This window comes from Lepidothrix coronata, unplaced genomic scaffold (genome assembly GCF_001604755.1).
Source record: "Lepidothrix coronata isolate B3197 unplaced genomic scaffold, Lepidothrix_coronata-1.0 Scaffold292, whole genome shotgun sequence".
Taxonomy (NCBI): domain Eukaryota; kingdom Metazoa; phylum Chordata; class Aves; order Passeriformes; family Pipridae; genus Lepidothrix; species Lepidothrix coronata.
This window is the reverse complement of record NW_016690472.1, coordinates 428,158-448,769: the sequence shown is the minus strand read 5'-3', so window position 1 is coordinate 448,769 and position 20,612 is coordinate 428,158. Positions and strand designations below refer to the sequence as shown.

At 39.1% G+C, this 20,612-nt stretch overlaps 1 protein-coding gene across 1 annotated transcript in view; it reads right to left on the bottom strand.

The window, feature by feature from the left end:
- The window catches only part of LOC108508382 (sodium-dependent noradrenaline transporter-like), a 66,634-nt gene that overhangs the window by 32,397 nt on the left and 13,625 nt on the right, over positions 1-20,612 (bottom strand). The window contains 2 exon segments of the mRNA XM_017837134.1: positions 8,896-9,133; positions 12,869-13,000. Coding sequence (XP_017692623.1) covers positions 8,896-9,133; positions 12,869-13,000 — 370 coding nt within the window.

Sequence of the window (20,612 nt, the reverse complement as noted above, 5' to 3'; positions counted from 1 at the left end):
TTTTTTTTTTTTTTTGAGGAGGGCAAATATGAAAGGAAGTTTGCATTCTTCATCTTCATCCAAGTTAGCATACATCAACAATGCTACAGAAAATCCAGTTAGCTCGGTTATGCCACAGTTATTTTACATCAAGGAGTGCTTATTTCAGGAACAGCTGAGGCTGTTTTAAACCTGTCTATGTTAAAGCAAGTTGAGTGATAAATCCCTGACTGGGTCTTTTAGATTATACTCAGTCACCTCCCTTATACTGGCTACAGTGAGCAAAATATGAAGTAAGACATACTGCAAGATTCCCCATTTGGGAAGCTCTGAGGTCAAAACACTTGAGTTTTCAGCCTTTTGATATTATAGCAGAATAATGCAAGGTGGCCAAAATCCACTCCTGAATCGAGGTTGTCTGCACTCATTGCAGGACTGTCCTATCTCCCAGTGCTATGAAGATATGTACAAGTCATAAACAAAATTGCATGAAGTGCTCCCTTAAATCCCCAAGCCAGGGAACCAGAGGAGGTACAGCACCAGTATCAGCCTCTGTTCTCTGTCAGCTTCTTCAGATTATGTCCAGAGCTACTGGCTATGTCTTAAATTTCTGAAAGCAATCCTTACTTCATAAGTAAAGCGATTTTTGTCCAATTCTGCTAACAAAAGACACTTACAATTCAGACCTCTGAGTCAAAGAGAATGGAAAAATCATGGGTAGTAAGACAATTAGAATTAGTATTTTGTTGTGATTGAGAAAATAATGAAAGTAGATGAGAAATACATGCGAAAATGAGAAGAGAATGTTATAGGGGAAGAGTCTGAGAAAAAAACATTAACAGATGGAGCTGATGGGAAGTAGAACAGGGATCTATTATTTTATGCTGAGGAAAATACAAGAGAAACTAATAAATTAAGCTTTCTCATATTCTAGTCAGAGCTCTAGAAATATTTATTTAGTGCTGCACAAAGAATCAAACAACATGCACTAGAGAGCAGGGATTTGTGCAAAGGAGCTTGATTTATGCTAAGACTGCATTCCACTTAAGGGAGTGTAAATTACATTTGCAATGACTTTGAGACTGTACATGTGGGTACCAAAAGTCTTTCCACCTGTCTGCAAGAGGAGCAGGAATGTGAAGGGGTCTCAGATTGAAGCTGCACTCAGAGGTTCTGGTTTCTCTTTTGGGATATTTCATCCTGTTCTCTCCTTCCCTATGCTCTCTGCTGGGAAGATTCTCCCAGTTACCCAATAACTCCAGTTCCTGCCTTACTTCCACACTGCATTCAGCTTAAGGGAGATAGTTCACCTCTACTGAAATCTGCCAACAGCAATTTGTTTGTTAGAACCACCGATTCCTGTTTCGTCTTTGTGCAGCACTTGGGTCCTCTTTAATTTGGTGTCAGATCCTGAACAGCCAACAGGAAGCCCAGCTGTTTGGTGTTTACACATAAACCCTAAAACCAAATTATTAAGGAGGCAGTGGGGCAGCTGCTCAGTGGGACCCAGTAAATGAAGGACCCAGTCATAGTTCTAATAAGAGGTAATGTTGGAACCAATGAATTTTTTTCCATGTCTTGGTGTTCCTACCTGTAAAATAAGGATTATTATAAATGTTTGCTTCGTATCTTCTCTGAGCAATTCAGAACATGCTTGTTATGGAAATGGTGAGTGTTTGAGCATAAACGGGGAAGAAATGGGGAGGGTTGTGATCTGAAAATTACTCTGTATCTTGTTCACTCCAAAACATTTAATCTATAATCAGAAAACAGGAGGTTTTCTCCTTAGGTGTAGAATACTCTGAGGTATTTTTGTCAGATCAGGAGCTTTTTGTATTATCCATTCCTAGACAGATTTATATGATTGTCTTTTAGAAATTTAGAAGGTTTTGTACTAGCAGATCGAGTTTTAAGATCTTGGAGTAGCCTAGTTTTTCCAATCCCAAATTAATTATAATTTTAGTTTTCAGCCCAAATATGATTACACAGCTCTATAGGCTCGTTTTGTTAAGTAAAGGCAAAAGTTACTTGCATAAATTTGATGTGATCAGTAGAAGGGTGTCATTTATCTAAATTTTTAGATGTGTTGTATCAGATCGATTCCAATTTTGAAAAATGCCATCATTTGTCAGCAAATTAGTATGCTAACTAACAAATGTATTTGTTAACATATTAAGTAGTTGTAAGAATCTCTAAGTCCTTAGAAAGTTAGCAGTTGTATTTATGAGATCAAACTCAAATGGCTTGCATAAACTAAGAATCAGCAAATTGGATAAGGTATAAATAGATGTAGTCCTGCCCTCAAAGCTATATTCCCCATTCTGGTAGTTAGATCAGGTTTTTATGGTTTCAAACTTAATGCAAATCATAGATTGAAGATGCTAAAAGGATTGTCAATGTATACAGTGTGCAATCTATAGGAATTAAATTACATACTCAATTTAGAAGGCAATTTAAAGCATAATAATTGTGCTCAATTAAAAGCCTCTCCTACATGCATCTTCTATGTTATTCATTAGGGCAACCATAGTTCAGTCATCAATGCTGCCAGTTTTCTTCAGAGTATGAAATGCAGTTGGTTTTGCCTGTGAAAGGTCAGGCTGTCTGCACCAAGCACGTGTGGATAGAGTTCTTCTTGCAGAGTTTGCCAGGCTCCAGGTACTTTTACTTCAGTTATAGCCCTGCCTAGATTCAGCTGTGCTGTGCCCATGGCAGTTTGTGTCCATACAAGTGTGTGGGACAGAGCTCGTGGTACAAAGCCTGTAGAGCCGAGGTTGGACAGCAGTGTCTCCTGCCTGTAATTCTGGGGCTGGGGTGCAGTGCAGAGAGAGCAGAGTGGCTACACACGAAGTGCAACAGGGGTGGTGTGGCTCAGACTGGCTCTGCCATACATGCAGCTGCCATCTGAGCTGCTTGGGTGCCTCTGGGTGCTTTGCAAAGAGCTCTGAGTAAGGCATGGCTGCAGTGCCAAAGGATACACCCAGCACAGGAGAGCAGGCTGAGCCACTGGACGTGCAGTGTGTGTTCCCTGCTCCCACCCTGGAGCACTGGGCATGCTCCAGGGGTGTCCAGGGGCTCTGCAGGAGCCACCTTGGTTTCAGCTGGATGTGCTCTCCCCAGCTGTAGACACCAGCTATACCTGCTCTCTCCAGCTCTGGATTCCACACTGTCTTTTGCCAAAACCTTCATTGTCTGGGTTTTTCTGTTTCTCAAGATATTTCAGCTCCCTCTTGTGTTGGAGAATGGAGGTGTGTAATGGACTGCAAACTAGATTTTGGGAATCACTTACATAAAGATAATTTGCCAGTGGCACCCCGGCTGGCATGTAATAAATTATTATTTGTATTGAGTGAAATGATATTTCCCAACTCACTGGAATCTTTAGCCACCTTAATTCTCCCGTTAAGTCAGCAATTCTGACCTCCCCTGCTATGGTGCCCCACTTGCATGCATTCAGAGCTCTCCAAAGTTTACTGATTTCAGAAGAGCTGCATGGAAAGACACAAAGTTGCCAGAAGGTCAGTCACAGGAATAGGCCCATGCACCACAACCTGAGGACTGCTGACACATTTAAACAGACGACTGCTCACTTTATGGTTTGCCATTTGTTGTAATGCTGGCTCCTTTACCAAGTTGAGGTTACTTTATCTTTTCATGGAATTAATGCTTAGATGTGATAGTTATGGATGAGCACTTTGCCTACAGGGAGCAACACATAAAACACTAGTGGTGATGTTATGTCACTACTGTCTTGTAGAGATGATTTGATGAGAAACAGGTGAATACAAATAAATGGATGTTTAGTTGTGTGTGACAATTTTATTGGCTTTGCCTGGAGGGATATGTACTGGTGGAGATGCTCCACAGAGAAAGGCTCTGCTTCTGCTTGCCTGGATTTCAAAAGCAAGATAATATAGGGGAGGTGCTGCAGCACTGACCTATTTACAGTCACTGTAGTGACTGTAAATATTGGTCCTGCTGCCAAACTACATAAGATTCTGTATGTAAGTTAAGCATTTAGAATTCCTCCTGCAAGTTAGCACAGAGCAAGCCAACTGCATAATGTGCAACTCCTGACATTTGCAATATCTCATAAAAACGCACTGCAAATTTAAGTTGTCAAAGTGGTCATTCAGCAAGTCTTCTGGACTTGCTACATGGGGCATGTTGTGGTTTAGGAATCATTTCCATAAAGCTGCCCAAAGCCTAAGAAGGGGTGTACACATTTACGAGGATTGACTTCCACTGTACTCACATTTAATTTCTTTTCTCTTTATATAAGTAAATGGTCAACAAATGTGAAGATGTGAACAAATATTGAAAAATACATTTCAAATCTGTGTATTTATTTTATGAACATAAATACTTGTAGCAGAAATTTCCATGCACTGAGTCAAAATGAGAAAGATTGAGTTACTTTTACGAGTCCAAAATGTCAGCAGGGTCAAAATTAAATAGACAATCTGCAGTGATGCAAATACATTCGTCTCCATCTATGGCTGTGTAAACAATGCAGCGAGACACTTCTTTAATATGCCTGTGCAGTTAATATTGAAATGATATCTAAAACAGCTGGCTTATTGCTATTTCACCAATGTGCCCATGAATCTCTCACACAAAGTATTTAATAATGTACAAGATTGTAAACCCACTGAAATCAGAGGATGTTTTTTCTGTTTATATTCAGGGTATTTTCCAGGGGTGAAGGTACAGAACTTGGCTAGAATTCTTAGTCTTGGGTTGTGTGATCTCTATGAAGGTAAACAGAGGACTGCTACCCAACTTCAAACCTCTCAGAAACATCTGACAAATTTCCTTTCACTTAAGATGCAAAACATGAGTAAACCTTAGATGTCTGGAGAGATTCTTAATTTCTCCTTGCTTACAAACTCTAATTAGTTTATATAGTATGGATGTTGAACAAAGAAAACCCTTTAAGCTTCAGATGTCTGCAGTGGAGGTTTATTGTCCAGAAAAGTGGACACTGGGAGCTGCTGATCATGTTTACCATGAACTTAGAGTCCTTTCTTACCAGGCGTGATTGGCACAATACAGGGCTACCCACTCTCATCAGTTGTTGCTGTCCTATTCAGTTTTCAGAAGCATTTATAGGCAGAATTGCTTATGCTGACTTTTGAAGTGATGTTATCTCCTTTGGGAAAAGTTGTTCCACAGTTGGTTTAAGGGGACAGGTTCCTGTATCTTCCTTTGGAGCACACAGTGTTGGTCACTCCATCTGACATGATGCTGAGGTATGTGGACCCTTTGCCTGGGGTGGCATTTCTGGTGAAGAATTGCACCCAAAAGCACAAACCTACTGGTCTATAAAAGTACCCTTTACTGTATATGGTGAGGTTTTTCTCAGGACATTCCTGGTTCACACTCCCTATAAGTTGATGTTAATAAATATGATAGATGTAGACTGCTCTGACTGAATCTTGTCTTTATTCCTTCTTCTTAGGTAGGTTTTTGCAATTACTCACAGCTGGGCAGACTTGTGAATTTTCTTTACTGAATCTGGCATGAAAATTTCCCTGTAAAAGTGTTTTTTATTTTTCATGCAGAAAGAATGTATTACAGCCCTGAGAAAAAGTACTATCAGAGGGAAGTAGCTGTAGCTTAATATATTTGTTGATAATTTCACTGTTTTTTCTTAAAAGTTGCCAAGATTTGTTCCTACAACAGATTGTGATTTTTTACAGGCACAGTGCCTCATGAAAAGAATAGTGGTTTTGTTCTTCCAAACTGGTATTTCTTAATTGTCAGCATAAATGAAAGCAAGATGGTAGCAAACTTTTCCTGGACACAAGGCTGGAGAGAACAAATGTAAAATATGCCTGTGTTCAGGCAAAGTATTTAAATAGGAGTGATGTGGAGTAGGTAGGGGGACTTTTTTTTCAGTCATGTACTTCTGCTTTTCCAAAAAAAAAAAAAAAAGAAGATTTATAATGAATTATTTTAACATATGTGGGAAGGATAGAAGGTTCTTTGCATTTTGTGTTTAATTCCAAACCACTGAAGAGGGAAGTAATTAAAGTGATGTGTGCCTCCAAAGAAATGTGGAATTGACATTTTATTCCTAACTGGTTTCTCTTATGTCTGGCTATTACTAGCAGAAAGGCACCAGTTGTTATTAGGCTTGACTTGCTTTGTTAAGTTTCCAGTGTACAAATACTTTATAATTGATTTTATAATTCATCTCTAATGAAGTATTGTAGAAGTTCCATTCCTTCTTGTTGTAGGAAACTGTCCCTATGACATCAATGGCACCTTGGCCTCAATTAAGCCTGAAAAAATGAAACCAGATGTAGTGAAATGAAACTCTCTAGAAGGCCTCAGTGTAGAACCAGTTCAACCTCAATTACTGTCCAACTCTTGAGGTTTGAAAACAAAAGCCAACTATGTTTTTGGAAGTTCTCCTGTCACTGCCTTGGCATGGAATTTGCAACTTTAAGTGATTTCTTCCAAGTCTGAGGCTTAAACGATTTCCCCTGGTTTCCCTCTCTGTCAAATACTGGATAGCTGAGAGATTTGGATTGCAAGTTTTGCCTTCTCTCACTCAATGTAAGTGGTGACAATCAGCATATTTTTGTTGAATTCGAGGTACCTTTCTTGAAGTATTTGATGAACTGTGATGTCACATCACAGTACTCTCACCTCCTCCTACAGTTTATTGCTGTGCTGATGGAGATAGAGGCAGTCAGCTCTGGCAGCTACAGGGTTTTAGGAATTAATTGACTCTAAACTCATGGTCAGGCCAGCTTTGTGTGAAGGAATCATGTCCCAGAGAGAAGTGCCTGTTTCGTTTAGGGGTAATCACACCATCCTTCTGCTTGCGGCCAGTTTTGGAACTACCTCTTTTCAATCACTCTCCATCTGCAAAATGAATGTTTGGTGTTTCTGGTCGCCCTGCTCCCCATTCAGCCTGCCCACCAGAGGGTAAAACTCTGTGTGTGTGTTCTGACCTAAGTACACAAACTAGAGAACCACGTTTAAGCTGTACCACTTCCCATTCCCTCATCCTGTGGCACAAAATAGGAAACTTTTACAATCAGAAGATTCAGCTCTTCCTGTTGTAAGAAGACCATGGGCATGAGTCAGGTTATTTGATGTAAGAGAAGCAGCACTGCTTTCTGACGTGGTTTATTAGGTTGGATCTGAAAACACTAAGACTTTACACAAGTTTGGGTCTACACCTGAGCTGTACAGCTGGACTTGATGAGCTAATCCAAATACTGGACAGGTAAACATAATGCCCCTGTTTTTACAGCTGAGGAAACAGATGTTGTAGATTGTTTTTCTTAAGTGATTATTCTTCTCATTTTTGCAATATAATCTACCTACTAATAAGTACAGGGCCTAGGGACTTCAGTACAGCCCCAAAATTCAGGCATCAAAGCATAATGAAATGTCAAATTCCCTTTTTATTCTTACCTTCTGAAATCTGCACCTCGAATCTATTTTACACTGAAGAAAGAATCAAAATATTTCAAGTTTCAGTGTACAGACAATCACAAATAGAGCTGTTGCCCAGATCAGTGGAACTAAGTAAAAACATCATGAATCCACTCTACCTCAAACTCACCCACTACACAATCATCCCCCAAGTGTGATGTGAGAACAGAAGATGCACAGAACCACTTTAAATCATAAAAAGGCAAAGCAAGAATATAGGGGTTGCATTTTGCTTTACAAAGGCTCAAACCCAAGAAAATGAAAGAAACTCTTTTTAAACATGTTTAAATGAAAGTTCTGTAATAATGCAGTTCTTTGTTTTAAGACGCAGAATTTATAATTTCTCATAGTTCACTTCAAAGTCAGGTTCTCTGACTATATGCATACATAGGCTTTTGCTGTAAATGATCTACTTTTACATTTGATTTGTGAACACATCATATATTGTAGGGGCAGCAGGTTTCATAGCTGTCTTTATTTGCCATTGTAGTGAGTTCCTTTGAGCTCAACACCCCATATTGTTTTCAGAGCACTGAATTTAGTTTACCCAAATCCCTGCCAACAGTTTGTGTATCACCACTGATCTTTTGCTGTGCTGTCTTCAGAGAAGAAACAGCAGCCACAAATGTTTCAGAGCTATAAACAGAGACCTCAAGATCCTTACTATAGCCAGCCATGGTGTAACACACATGAGGTTATTTATGGTAACAGTGATGTCCCTTTGTTTCTACGGGGTTGGACTCACTGCTCAGCAGGTGCATGCCCTGATACTCCCAACACAGAAATATTAACTGATTATTCAGATTAATTCAACAGCTGATTCAATTAGTCTGATGCTCATCCCCCTTTCTTTCTCCTAATCAAATCCCATTTTCCCCCAGAGGTCCATAATGCAAATATTTATACACAGATTGATATATTTATTTTCTAGTTCAGTTGTTAATTTATATACCTTTTTGGGGTTGATTCCAACTCTTTGATTTGAGTGTGCCTTTGTTTTGACTCACGTTGCCTAACACTCTCTTGCTTAGGAATCAGTAAAAGCCTGTCTTTCTATAACCTGGCTCCCTCCTCCTGCTCAGTCACTTCATTGAACTATTGAAGCAGTTGAGCAAACAGAGGTCTGGTCTGCTGTCTGCTCCGAAATATTTTGCAAGTAGAGAAACAGTCCTTGTGTTTCCTTGCCCTGGCAATGCTAGTGCAAGCAAAAGTGGTACATGGAGAAGATTTGTGTCTTGTCCAACTCCGTTTTGCCCAGTAGCAAGTACTGCATTAGTACAGGAGCAACCAAAGCTCACAGAGGCAAGAGAGTCACCCTGGAATACAGATCAACATTACAACTCCATTTTAACCTTACTCTTTGAATGCTCATTCTAGAGGCTAGGTGCTAACTAACCTTCAAGAGGAAACACTCTTATACATAGAATTTTGAATAAAAAGCAAAGTCAAGTCAACACTTACTCATAAAATTCAGCTGCAGGAGTGAGCTTGTACTTCGAGTATTTAGTACCATTGCCAAGCACTGATGCATTGAAGAGTTTGGGGTCTGTACAGTTTGGACTGTTCCAACTGTTGTCACAGTTTGTCCAGGGGAGCTCAAATGTGAATGACGAAAATAGATAATACAGAGACCAAGCTATGATAACGTTGTAGTAGAAACCCACGTAAAGAGCTATGAGTATCACTGCATAGCCTACACCTAAAGACAAAGGAAAACTGGATTACACATTGTGTTTGACATGCAACAGTATATGCAAACACTGTATTTGTACTCAATATATGATTGCAAATTCATTTTAGATGTTCCCAACAGTAAAAGGAATTTTTGCCATTTACATACACACATGCAGACACAATGTCCCTGACCTTAAAACAAAAAATTACAGCAATGAATTTGGAAAATGACTGGGTTTTATCAAATCCACTTGTTTGCCAGAAAAAGAAATCAGGCAACGTCAAAATTTGCCCTTGTACAACTCCATTGCTGATTTACTTCCAATGCAGAAGATTGCAAGCCCATGTTAGGAGTGAAACTCACTTTATCTTCATGATGTCAGAGACCTTGGCAACTTCTCTTGGAAAAGTAAAGCTTGACGCTTAAATGAAGTTTCCCTATGCCTCATGTTCCCACTCTGAACTAGTTTGGAACAGACACCAATCCCTCTCTTGTTTCTTTCCCATCATTACTCTCCAGTTTGGCTTCTATCAGCATGTAACTGGTCCAAAACATGCATGAAACAGTCTGTGCTATTCCACTGCGGGTCTCCAGGTGGTTTTTGGGCACGCCAATAATCTCGGTGAATATCAAGTTGGGGTTAAACTGCGTATGGACATTCAAACCTTTTTATTATCTCCCTGGGATTACAGAATTCCCAGTGTAAACATTCTCTTTTGATTTTGAACATTTGCTTTGTGTTTTTGTGTATTGCAAAGTGTGTTTGGAGGGATCCTTTAGCAAGAAAGGCCCAGAGTGTGCCTGTTCTCCTCCACTGTCCATTGGAAAATGGACATTTTCCAATGGTTTTGCAGGAGGCTTTGGTATTAATGTTGGAGCAGAACAGAAGTTGGTTGCCAGGATTGTTCAGGAAGCTTTCTTTACCTTGACTTCAATCATTCTTCCTTTAGTATGTGTGCAGCATTGTTCCCTGACTCCTCCCCCCGAGTTGTATGTACTGCATATAACAGACACAGACTACAACCATTTTATACATCACTGTATTGTCATAGCACCCAAGTATAAACCTGTACTTCTAATTTTTTCAGTTTTGTTTTTTGGAAATACTGCATAGGAGGCCTAGCAGTTGGAGATTATTAGGCTTTCATATTTCTTTATAAAGTAAGGAAGTAGTACACACTGTGAGTATTAATCCTTGCTTTAAAATTTGCATAAGGAGCAGATGCTGACCCTGAAGGAGCTGGCAGTTCAAAGACTGCTGCGTGTACAAAAGTTACTCTTTGCTCTTCAGGAGGCTTTTAATCTGTAAAACAGTTTGCTCTTCCCTAACAAGGGAAAATCTGTGAAAGTAAAGATGAAACTGTATTTTCAAATCCTTGATGCTTAAAATGAATCTAGTACAGGAACACTCTAGTGATATATTATGATCAATATAATGGAGAGGAGGGGGGAATCACCCAAGGGGATAATTCTTAAGTATTAAGGTGAATGTTAAAATACAAATAATACAAAAAATATGAATACTATGAATAACATATCTTGAGCTGAAATTGGATGATTGCTGTTTAAAAAAAGTGTTCCTGACATTCCTCCAGTTCAGAAGGGCAATGAGAGATGTTTAATATCAAGATTAAAAATTACTGGATCAAATGTGTCCTAAATGGCACTTCCCTGAAATCTTGAGAATGTTCAGGAATGAATTTGCTGTCCTGTTTCTAGGTTTTCTTAAAAGTAATGCTGCTCCACCCACAGTCTAAAATAAACCCTAGAAAAATGCAGAGATGAAAACAGACTGTGTTACAAAGGTTACGGGATATATTTTTAATTGTGTGTGTTATGATAGCATCTCATTAGAAGTCCTTAGAGTTCATAGCAATAATATTCACAGCTAAAATTAGTACTATAGTGCTGTTCATTTAGAGAAGCTGTTATAAATTTGTGTAGAATGTGTACTTTTCCTTTGAGTGAAAGATTTGAGTTATCCCAGAAACAACTCCAAAACATTAGCAGTAAAACGTGTTTGCATGCTATCAGAAGTCTTAGTTAAAACTTTAAAAGTACTGAGTTTATACTGAGGTGCAGATACAACTGAATGCTTATTATTTTTGAGAATCAAATAACTTATGCTATTCTATATCCTTGTAATAAGAACCCTTAAAAATGAACAGCAATGTATGTTTAGTCCACCCTGAAAATGTCAGCTTAAAAACACGAATGGAATGTCAACGAGACTATACATGAAATAAGTTCTATTTTCTTTTTTAATAATCTTTTCAATCCTGAAGTCAACACATAGAGTACCCCTGAGCACAGTGGTATTTGGCTCAAACACTTTGAGATCCTGAAGGTCTCGTTTTTGCAGTTCAGTCTTCAAAATCCTCATTGTCATACAAAGGCTCTTCAGGTTCCTGGGTGCTGAGATGATTTTTTTTCTCCCATGATGGGATTATATAAGGGCTAGGTAAATCTATATGAATTAATTTTAAAATTTTGTGGCACCTATTTTATTAGTTTGCTAACTTATTTTTTGTTATATCTCTGATTTTGCTGTGTGTTTTGAGTTTGACTGGTAAGAAAGAAAACCTTCACTTTTCCTATTCTGTGACACTAGATTGCTTGAAGAGGAAAGCTGTATTTTGAGAAAGAAGACTAACATTTACTCAGTGTAACCTATATCCAAGCAGCGGATCCCTCAAGTTTGGATTGCTATTGTTAAGCTCCTCAGCTTTTGTCAGTCACAGGAGGGACATGATCAGAATTTTAAGGTTCTAAGATCAGCTGAGCTTAACTGGTTTCATTTCAGGCAGCTCTGTGTTGAAAGGGCTTTTGTATAAAATTTTAGATATAATCTGGTATAGATATAAGGAAACTTACATTTTTTTGTTGGTAAGCAATGGTTAAGAAAATTCTTGAGGCTCCTTAACAAACACTTGTTTCATGTACAGAACACCTATGGCTTCTTTCACACAGGGAGATCCCTTTATCCTTGATCAATGCCAAACACCCTGATCAGCCTCCAAACACCTAACTTGGCTATTTTTAATTTGCAGAGTGATTTTTAGCTCAGTGCACAAACAACACTCCCCAGTCTTTTATTCAGCAATGCTGGAGAGTTAATCCTAGTGGAAAACACTCAATAGTAATGTTAAGATTTTACTGAGTGCTTTTCACTGCTAGATTTGAAAACCACTTAACAAAGTCTGTCAGAATCATTGCTCCCATTTCATAGGCAGGAAAACCGAGGCACAGAGATACCACAGAGAACTCTTGTCATGTTACAAATCTAGTGGCTGAACTACAGTCTTCACATTTTAGTGTTGTAGCCTCTGTGGTGTGCTGACTTCTGCAGAGAATTCTCCATGATCCCTCATTGGAGCAGTGGTTATCTTAGTCAGTGGGGAAGACAGGGCTGAACTGACCCCCGTGGGATTCGGTATTTCCAAAGTTTGCATTGCCAAACCCCTCCCTCCACCTAGAGAGCTTCAGTTCCTCCCACTCCCCAGTGTGCAGGGGAAAGGGAGGACAGGGCTGAACTGCTCCTGCTCATGGCTCTCTGTTGCACTCAGCCAGGTGTCACCCTGAAGATGATTTCGGTGGCTTTTCCCATTTCGTGCTTCATCTGTGATAACAAAAAGACTTCCAACTTCAGGGATTGGGGAAGGGTCACCAAGTACAACGTTGTCTGTGAAAGCTGAGAGACCTTTACTTTGTTTGTGATCACAGGTGTGTGGCACCCTCACGGTGCTGAGGGACACTTACCTTTGAAAACTGGACAGATTTTCCAGACAGTGGCAGCCCCTTCTCGGTTATATTGTCCCAGTGCTAATTCCATATAGAACAGGGGCATTCCCGCAATGATTAAGAAGAGGATATAGGGAATAAGAAAAGCACCTGGAAAGACATTAAGTAGACACTGTAGTCTTTGTATTGATTACATTTTGCTTTCTCTGCTGCTTACATTTACTAGCTAAAGACAAAGCCATTGCCTTGGGGAAGTAGAAAGCAAATATCAGGAAGGAAGAACCCATATTTTCTTGTCCCTTTCCTGTATTTTTTTAAGGTCTCAGAGACAGAACCCCTAAAAGAAGCTGTGGGCCAAAGCTCCTATTTTCCTCTAATGTTTCCCCTCTGCTTTTTGTCTTTAAAGGGAAAAAAAGTGTCCCTGAGAAGTAGTCCCTAACAAAAGAAAAAATGATACTGAACATACTTGCACAGCTTAAAGGGAAAATGAAAAATCTTGATAAGTTTTTTTAGTGTAGTAAAAAAAGTTCAAAATGGGGTATGGAGTCAGCAACAGAAGAGAAAAACGTGAGTTCCTGCAAGTGCAGCTTAAATCATACTGTGTGAGGTGTCTGCAGGAATCTCTGGTTTAAAATTAATCACTACTAGTCAATCATATGGAATTTGGACTTCCATGGCATATTTTGGTTTTTGCTGTAATAAATTCCCTTATTCTTATGAAATGGGTTAGACAACCCTCCCTTTCCAGATGGCTCATGGCCATTAATGTGTAGGATGTACTGGGTTCCCCCGGTTGGCCCAAGCACAGCATCTTTATATTGCAACAGGGCAGTGCCAGGGCTGCTCGCACCTTCCTGGAACACATCACTGGGCTGAGGGTTCTCCTGTGAGTTTGGACTGTCACCAAAAATCTGTCACCTCTGGAAAAATCAATGCACAAAATGTATTGTCAACTGAAATACAAAAGCTTCATCTAGTACAGAAACTATCTGAAAACTTCTTGGCTATTTTATATGATCCAGGTCACAGAAAGATTTCCCCAGCACATGGCTACATATGATATTATAAAACAATTATAGCTGATGTCACGTTTAATAACTGGGTGCTCTGTCAGTTCTCTGTTTTGTGGGACCTGGAAAGTGTAGCTTTTATTTTGTTGCATAGCTTACTTGGTCAAGAAGAGTTTAATTAATGTAAAATTTGCCTCTATTAAAAACATTAAAAAACATTAAAACCATTGTTTGCTGACAGAATGATTACTTATCCTGAATAATTGACTGCAGTCGTTAGGAGTTATGTATGAAAAGGAAAACAGATAGTGAAAATCATGGTTCAGTTTTTCAGCAAAAGAAAAAATAACCCAGTCTGCTTTTCCCTGTAGCAAGTGGTAGAAACTTCTGCAAACCTTTAAAAACTGTTGTGCTGGTCTAGTAATCTGAAAACTTCCTTTGTAAAAAGAAGTAAGTTTGCATTGCTCCTAAATTTATAAACTTAGAGAAGGTAAAAAGCTGAAAGCATCACTGCAGCTTTCTGAAACACACGAGTAAGCAGAATGAATTGCACATTTAAAAAGTATTTCTGAAACTACTGTTGTGCTTTTAAAAGTCTGAATAGTTGTTCCTTTACCTTTAGTGTTTGCTTTTCACAGATATTACTGGGGTAAGCTGCCTAACGTGACTGTTCAGAAAGGGAATTTTGAGTATATACTGGAGAATAAGAGTGGAAAAACAAACCGCTCTCTTAGTCATACCACCAATCTACTTCTAAAAGTAACGTGCTGTAACATAATGGTAAGGACAATGTATTCAGCATTCAGTCATAAGTTTAGTCATTTGAAAGTTAAAATCTTGCAACGAAACAGAGACAAGGTATATCAACAGAAAGAAAGAATAGCTTAAAGCTTTGAGAATGTGTGCTAAAATTGAAATATATTGGTTGTACCCCTTTGGGGGCAAGATTCTTCCTATTCGTGATGTTTGTATGGAGTATAATGTAAATGCAGTCTGCATTTGCATAAGCTACTACAGTAGCAGCAATACATGTTTTAATAATATTTTAGTGTTGTTTGCAAGCTGCTTTTTATGATTGTCATGTTGAACTGTTGTATGTTTGAATATTGTACAGAAAAAACATTTGTATTCAACAAACACCCGATACCCTGCAGCTCTGAGCTCTGTGTGTTTCAGTGTTGAAACACACTCAGCAAAATCAGGCTGGGACACTACATATTGCTTTCACTATATCTAGAATCTGGAAAAACTATTTTAGGTGCTTTTACTGTCAGACCTCCTGTAAGTGAGCCTTTGAAGTGCAGTCCTTGCCTTCCTTCGACAGTGCCACAGTGTGTGGAGCTGACTCACGAACTCAGATTGTTTTTGGGAGGTATGGAGTTTGCACTGAGTGTTGTTTGATTAATGTCATGAGACTGTGGAAAACACGATGCCTATTCAGGGACATCTATAACTGAGAAGATTAATCCAGGAGATGCGTAGTGGACATACCTATTAAATGCTAGTTTAAAATACGTGGTTTTTAAGTATGACTAATAGCAAGATGAACTGTGAAGTGTACTGTACTTAGGCATACTTGCTTAAGCGTCATCTATTTGGCTGCGAGTCATTCCAGGCTTTAGTTAAAGGAGTATTCTTTCTTTTTTTTTCCTTCCCCCGCCCTACCCCCGCAAGGGATTAATAAGGTGTGGTGTAATTTTCATCAAAGAGCACTTACACAGTATGGCAGGGTTTCATAGCTGGGTTACTTTTCAGGTACTAAATGATTGAAGTATTTTGAAATTGAGATAAATACCAAAGTAAGGGTGCTTAGTCACATTAGTTTGACTTAATGTTTTGGAGCCTTCTGGAAACTTCTTGTTTAGCAGCTTCTGATTAGGTAAAAAATACGAAAAAATCAGGTGTTTTTGTAAGTATCTTTATATTTGCTCTTATCTTCCTTGCCAATATCCAGAATCGAATTTCATGGTGTTCACTCGACCCTTTCTGAGATTATGGCCCCTTCAAAGAAAAATAAATGATGGTCAAAGTATCATTCAAATTTCCACAAAATAGAATGGTCTGCCAGTGCTTGTAAGCAGCATCTGTGTGAGAGCTGTCACTCTGTGACTGCACAGGGGCTCCATCCTAGGGCTGCTTTGGTACAGTGTCTTGTGAACGAAAGGTGTTGTTCGGAAGGAGACTTCCCGTCCGGGAGGTGTGAACATACTGTGGACCAGGGAGGAGCCAAACCAGCACCCTGGGGGGGCCTCTTGCTTTAGGTCCACTCGTGTGAATTTGAGCATCATACCAGACTTCGCTGCAGGGGCAACCTTGCTGTTAATGCCTACCCTGTCTATGAAGGCAAAACGTTAGGAAGGGAGACGTGATGTGATGTCACCTGTGTCACTCCTGCCTGTGCCACCAGCCACAGAGACTGCTGTGCTTTAATTGCATGAACCCAAAGTCAGATTTGTATAGGCCAGACAGCTGAACTCTTGGGAAGCACAGCTTGGCTAAGACATCAGACTAGCTTGCCAAGATCTACCTACCTCAGAGAGCTGAGGGAACGCAATCTGTGGGATTGCTGCTTTGGCAGTAACACGCTGATAGCACTCAAGGGGATTCCACTCCCCCACGGTGTGATGGGTTGGGGCTGAGCACACAGCTGCATCCCACCAGGCAACACTAGTTTCAGCAATCCCTAATGGTCCCTAATTTCCTTTTACGACTGAAAATCTGAAGTAATTAACATCTGTAATGCAGCCCTGGCACAAGGGCCATACTTGACTTGCTGCTGAGTCACAAGCATCTTGAAAGAGCCTTAGACTGTTGTGAACTGCTATGTTTCTCTCTTAACAGATTTGACAAGATCCATATATGTCCCTTTAAAGTACCAGTGTAAACATGGAGCTAAGACAGCCTTGTGTCTTATGCAAAACTAGGTTAGGTCAAGCCCTCAGCTTCTACAAGAACCATCTGTGTGAAACTTCAAGTGGAAACTTAGACAGAATTTTTTTTAAAAACTATTGCATTTAATTAATGAAGGACAAAATACAAGACAGGCTTTGCATTCCTGTGTTCAGTGCCAGAACAACTTCTTAATTGTGGTATACCAGAATCCACACGGAGTGTTTCCTCTCTTTGTACCTCAGCATTCCCAGTATTCTAAGGGGTGAGGAAAAAAAAGCTCAAAATGCTCCTCTCAATCCTACTAGGAGGTCTCATCTCACATTTAAATAAAAAAAAAAAAAAAAAAAGAAGCATTAATTTACTAATGGTTGAAAAAAAGATAATTTAAACAGCTGTGGTTATCCTAAAAGGATTTTTGACGCACATACAAGAAGTAGGCCAGGACAGGGGTAGTTGAAACAACTTTGAACTTTTTGTGCTCGTTAGCCTTCTGCATTTGTTACCATGGTTATTTCTGGTCAAAATGTTATACTGGCAGGGTTGTCTGCTAAAACAACAAACTTGGAGCAAATATTGCAGTATATTTTCCGAAAGGAGAGTTTCCAGTATTTGTGCAGGAAAAATCTAAAAACAGAGATCTCCCAATTGGTGAATTGAAATACAAGCTAATATCTCTATCTGATCAACAGTGCTTGTTGGTTAGTTTTTTTTTCATACAGAATAAATAGTACTTCAAACAATATCAACAAACAGTTGATAGTAGTAGTACATCGATAGCAGTTTGTTTGCTTAGACAACAAGGAAAATGGGTGGAAACTGTAATCTGTGCAGAGTCTTGTGAATGAAAAACCAAGTCCCTGAAGCAGAGATCTTAAAATCGAGATTGTACAAGACCCCCATGGGTAGAAAACTAGGTAATTAGAAAGGAGGGCATTTCTTAGCACATGAAGGTTATTCTGGCTCTTCAGCAAACAGGCCACCAAGCTTGCACAGCCCCCAAGGGCACCTCTGAGCCTGCTGCTGATGCCTGGGAAGAAGGGGTAAAACGTCTTAAGACCTTACTGACCTGAGGTTAAAAGCAGTAAGAGTTTGTGTGGTACAGCAAAGAGAAGACAGAGATACATGATGTGTAACCCCAGGTCAAAGACAAGCTGATGATGTTAACAGCAGCTCTATGATGATGTTGAGCCCAGCCAGCAATAGATTATAGTTGTCAAAAATAACATTTTTCTGCAAAACAGATTGCGTGACACACTATAAAAATTTCAGCAGCACTTTACACATATAAAATTCTCCAAGTATACAATAAAATCTTCCAAGTATGCAACCTTTTTTCATGGAAAGTATTTCTGAATCGTAAAACCAGTGGAGCTATACCATGGTGAGTGGCATGTTTCTTTTGAAGACTTTATATTTATCTACTCCCTCCAATAAATTGCTGCTAGATTTGAACCTATTTTTATTACTACTCTCAACTTGGGCTCAGAGCCTTCAGTTTTTTCAGAATTGCAATTTTAACAGCGTTCCTTTCACTCAAAAGAAAGTGAAAACAAATAGTTTCCAGAAATGGTTCAGTGCTGTTGGCTGAGGCCAAGTGAAGCCTGCATTTTTTTGTCTTGAGCCATTAACCTGCTACTGCCTCAAAATCACTTGAAGTGACTTGAAGCTCAGTGTATTTATAAGCTGGTCACTGGGTAGTAACAGAAAGGGTTACCCAAGCCCTCCCCTTGGAAACCCAGTCATTTCTTTGGCTTTTGTTACAAGAGTCATGAGCTCAAGAAACCCATTAGTAGCTATTCTGAACAAATTAATGAGAGTTAAATATACCCAGCCACTCAGAGCAGCATGATTCATTCATGAATAACACCCAAGTCATTGGCCAAGGTCCTATTTATGTAAATTAATGAAATGATCACATTTACAACAATGTGTAGCTTAAAGATAATTTTAGGCACCTACAAGAACAGAACCCTGGCCTGTGGTGTTTGATAGGAAATTAAAGAATAAAGAGACATGGTAGGTTGAGAGAATATAAGTTGGGTTGATCCCAGGTGGACAGTGTGGCAGTGGGAGCCCTGGAGCTTTGGAGGGGGTTCCTGCTGCTGACCTTCACAACAACATTCTTACTGCAGCTAGCTTAGGAAAAGAACAATTCCCATCACCTACCATGCATGTGACCATAGAAAGTCCAAAAATTTGCTTTCCAGGTCGCAGTGACAGCTTTTGTTTTAAAATCCTGCCTTTATTGCAGAGATACTATTGGAGCTGGCCCCTTTGTTTGTAAATAAATGAATTTTATCCGTAGTTTGTTAAGTAAATAACTTGGAGTTTGTAACAATGTGAAAGCCTAGCTACTAATATTCCTGCCCAAATCCATCTTCTTGATTTTGTGTCTTTTTCTTTTTTAACTGGTTTAAACCTGGCTGGTTTAAACAAGAAATGGGAGAGTAAGTGAGCTGGACTGTGGAGTCAGCTTGTGGACTACTTTGTTATTTATGACATCTCTATTGCTAATATTCAATAGGACAGGGGTTGTAGGAGTGGTAGCATTCTTTCCTGGAACAGATAACACTGTTGGGAACAAAACAGAAAACTTTCTAGTTCACAAGCTCTTCAGAAGGTCCCAGCCAGAGGAGATGAGCAGCACTGGACTGCTGGGTCAGTGTGCAGGTGCCTTGCTGGAGAATGTTCCTGCTTCACAATACACATGACTGACTGGAAGCTTAAGAGATGTTAAATTAAGAGGAAATAATACTATTCTATCATTTTATTGATAGGAATGTTCTATTCGTGGCTTTTTTTTTTCCCAATCTTGCAATTTTTAGGGGTGACACAAGGATATATTCACCTGCAATTGCATATCAACAAAACCACCCATGTAAGGTGTAGGCTGTACTTCAAATGTACAAAAAGCAAGTGTCTGTCAAAATGTACCCTGATTTATTGGTGGCAGAACATCCATGGCTAAAAATATTTTTCAACGAAGACATTAGAAGGTGTTTTCTGTGAGCTTGTGGATCAAGATAAGCAGGTTTTTCTGCATTCCAGCACCAGATCCATAATAACATAACCTCAGGTGATAAATTTTCCTTAAATTGTATGTACTGAAAAGATAGTTTTCTGTGATATACAGAATATAGTCATGTACCTGAAATGAAATATTACTTCATCTGCTTTAGCTGCCTCTTAAATGTAGGGAAGTCCGTGCTGGGTGCCAGGGAGATTTGGCAACCACAGTTTTACTTTGGTTCAGATACAGATTGTTAGTTGTAGTTTTCTCTCTCTTAGAGAACTTGTATGTTCATTTGTGCATTTGGTTTTTTTTGTTGGTTTTTTTTCCCCTCAGTGAGCTGTAAACTAAAATGAATGCTTTCAAAATTCATGGATCAATCTGATTTTGATGCCAGAATGGCTTGTTAGATACCTTGATGTAATTTCCTAATTTTCTAATATACACCAGGGTTTCAGACAGAGAAAAATACAAACCTGACTTGAAGATACAAGAAAAATCCTTTAGCTTTTTTTTTTTAATTTTGTTTCATAGGTTAACGACTTTGCTGCTATAAAACATAATTTAAAAAATTCATTATTTCTAATTTGAAGATATATGACATTTGATTTGTGGCAGTGATTTCCCTGATGAATTAGAATACCCTGAAATACTTTCTATTTCCCTCCTGAGGAGATGCTTAAGTGCTGTAATCAAGTGTTTCAGCCTTTTTTTTATAATCTGTAGAGAATGAGTGAACTAAACTAATTAATTACAGTGTAATTAATAGTGATCCCTGCTTTTTTGTCTGAAGTTGCCACCTTGCAGGCAGTTCTTGGTGTAGCATGTTCACGTGTTGGCAGGTCGAAGA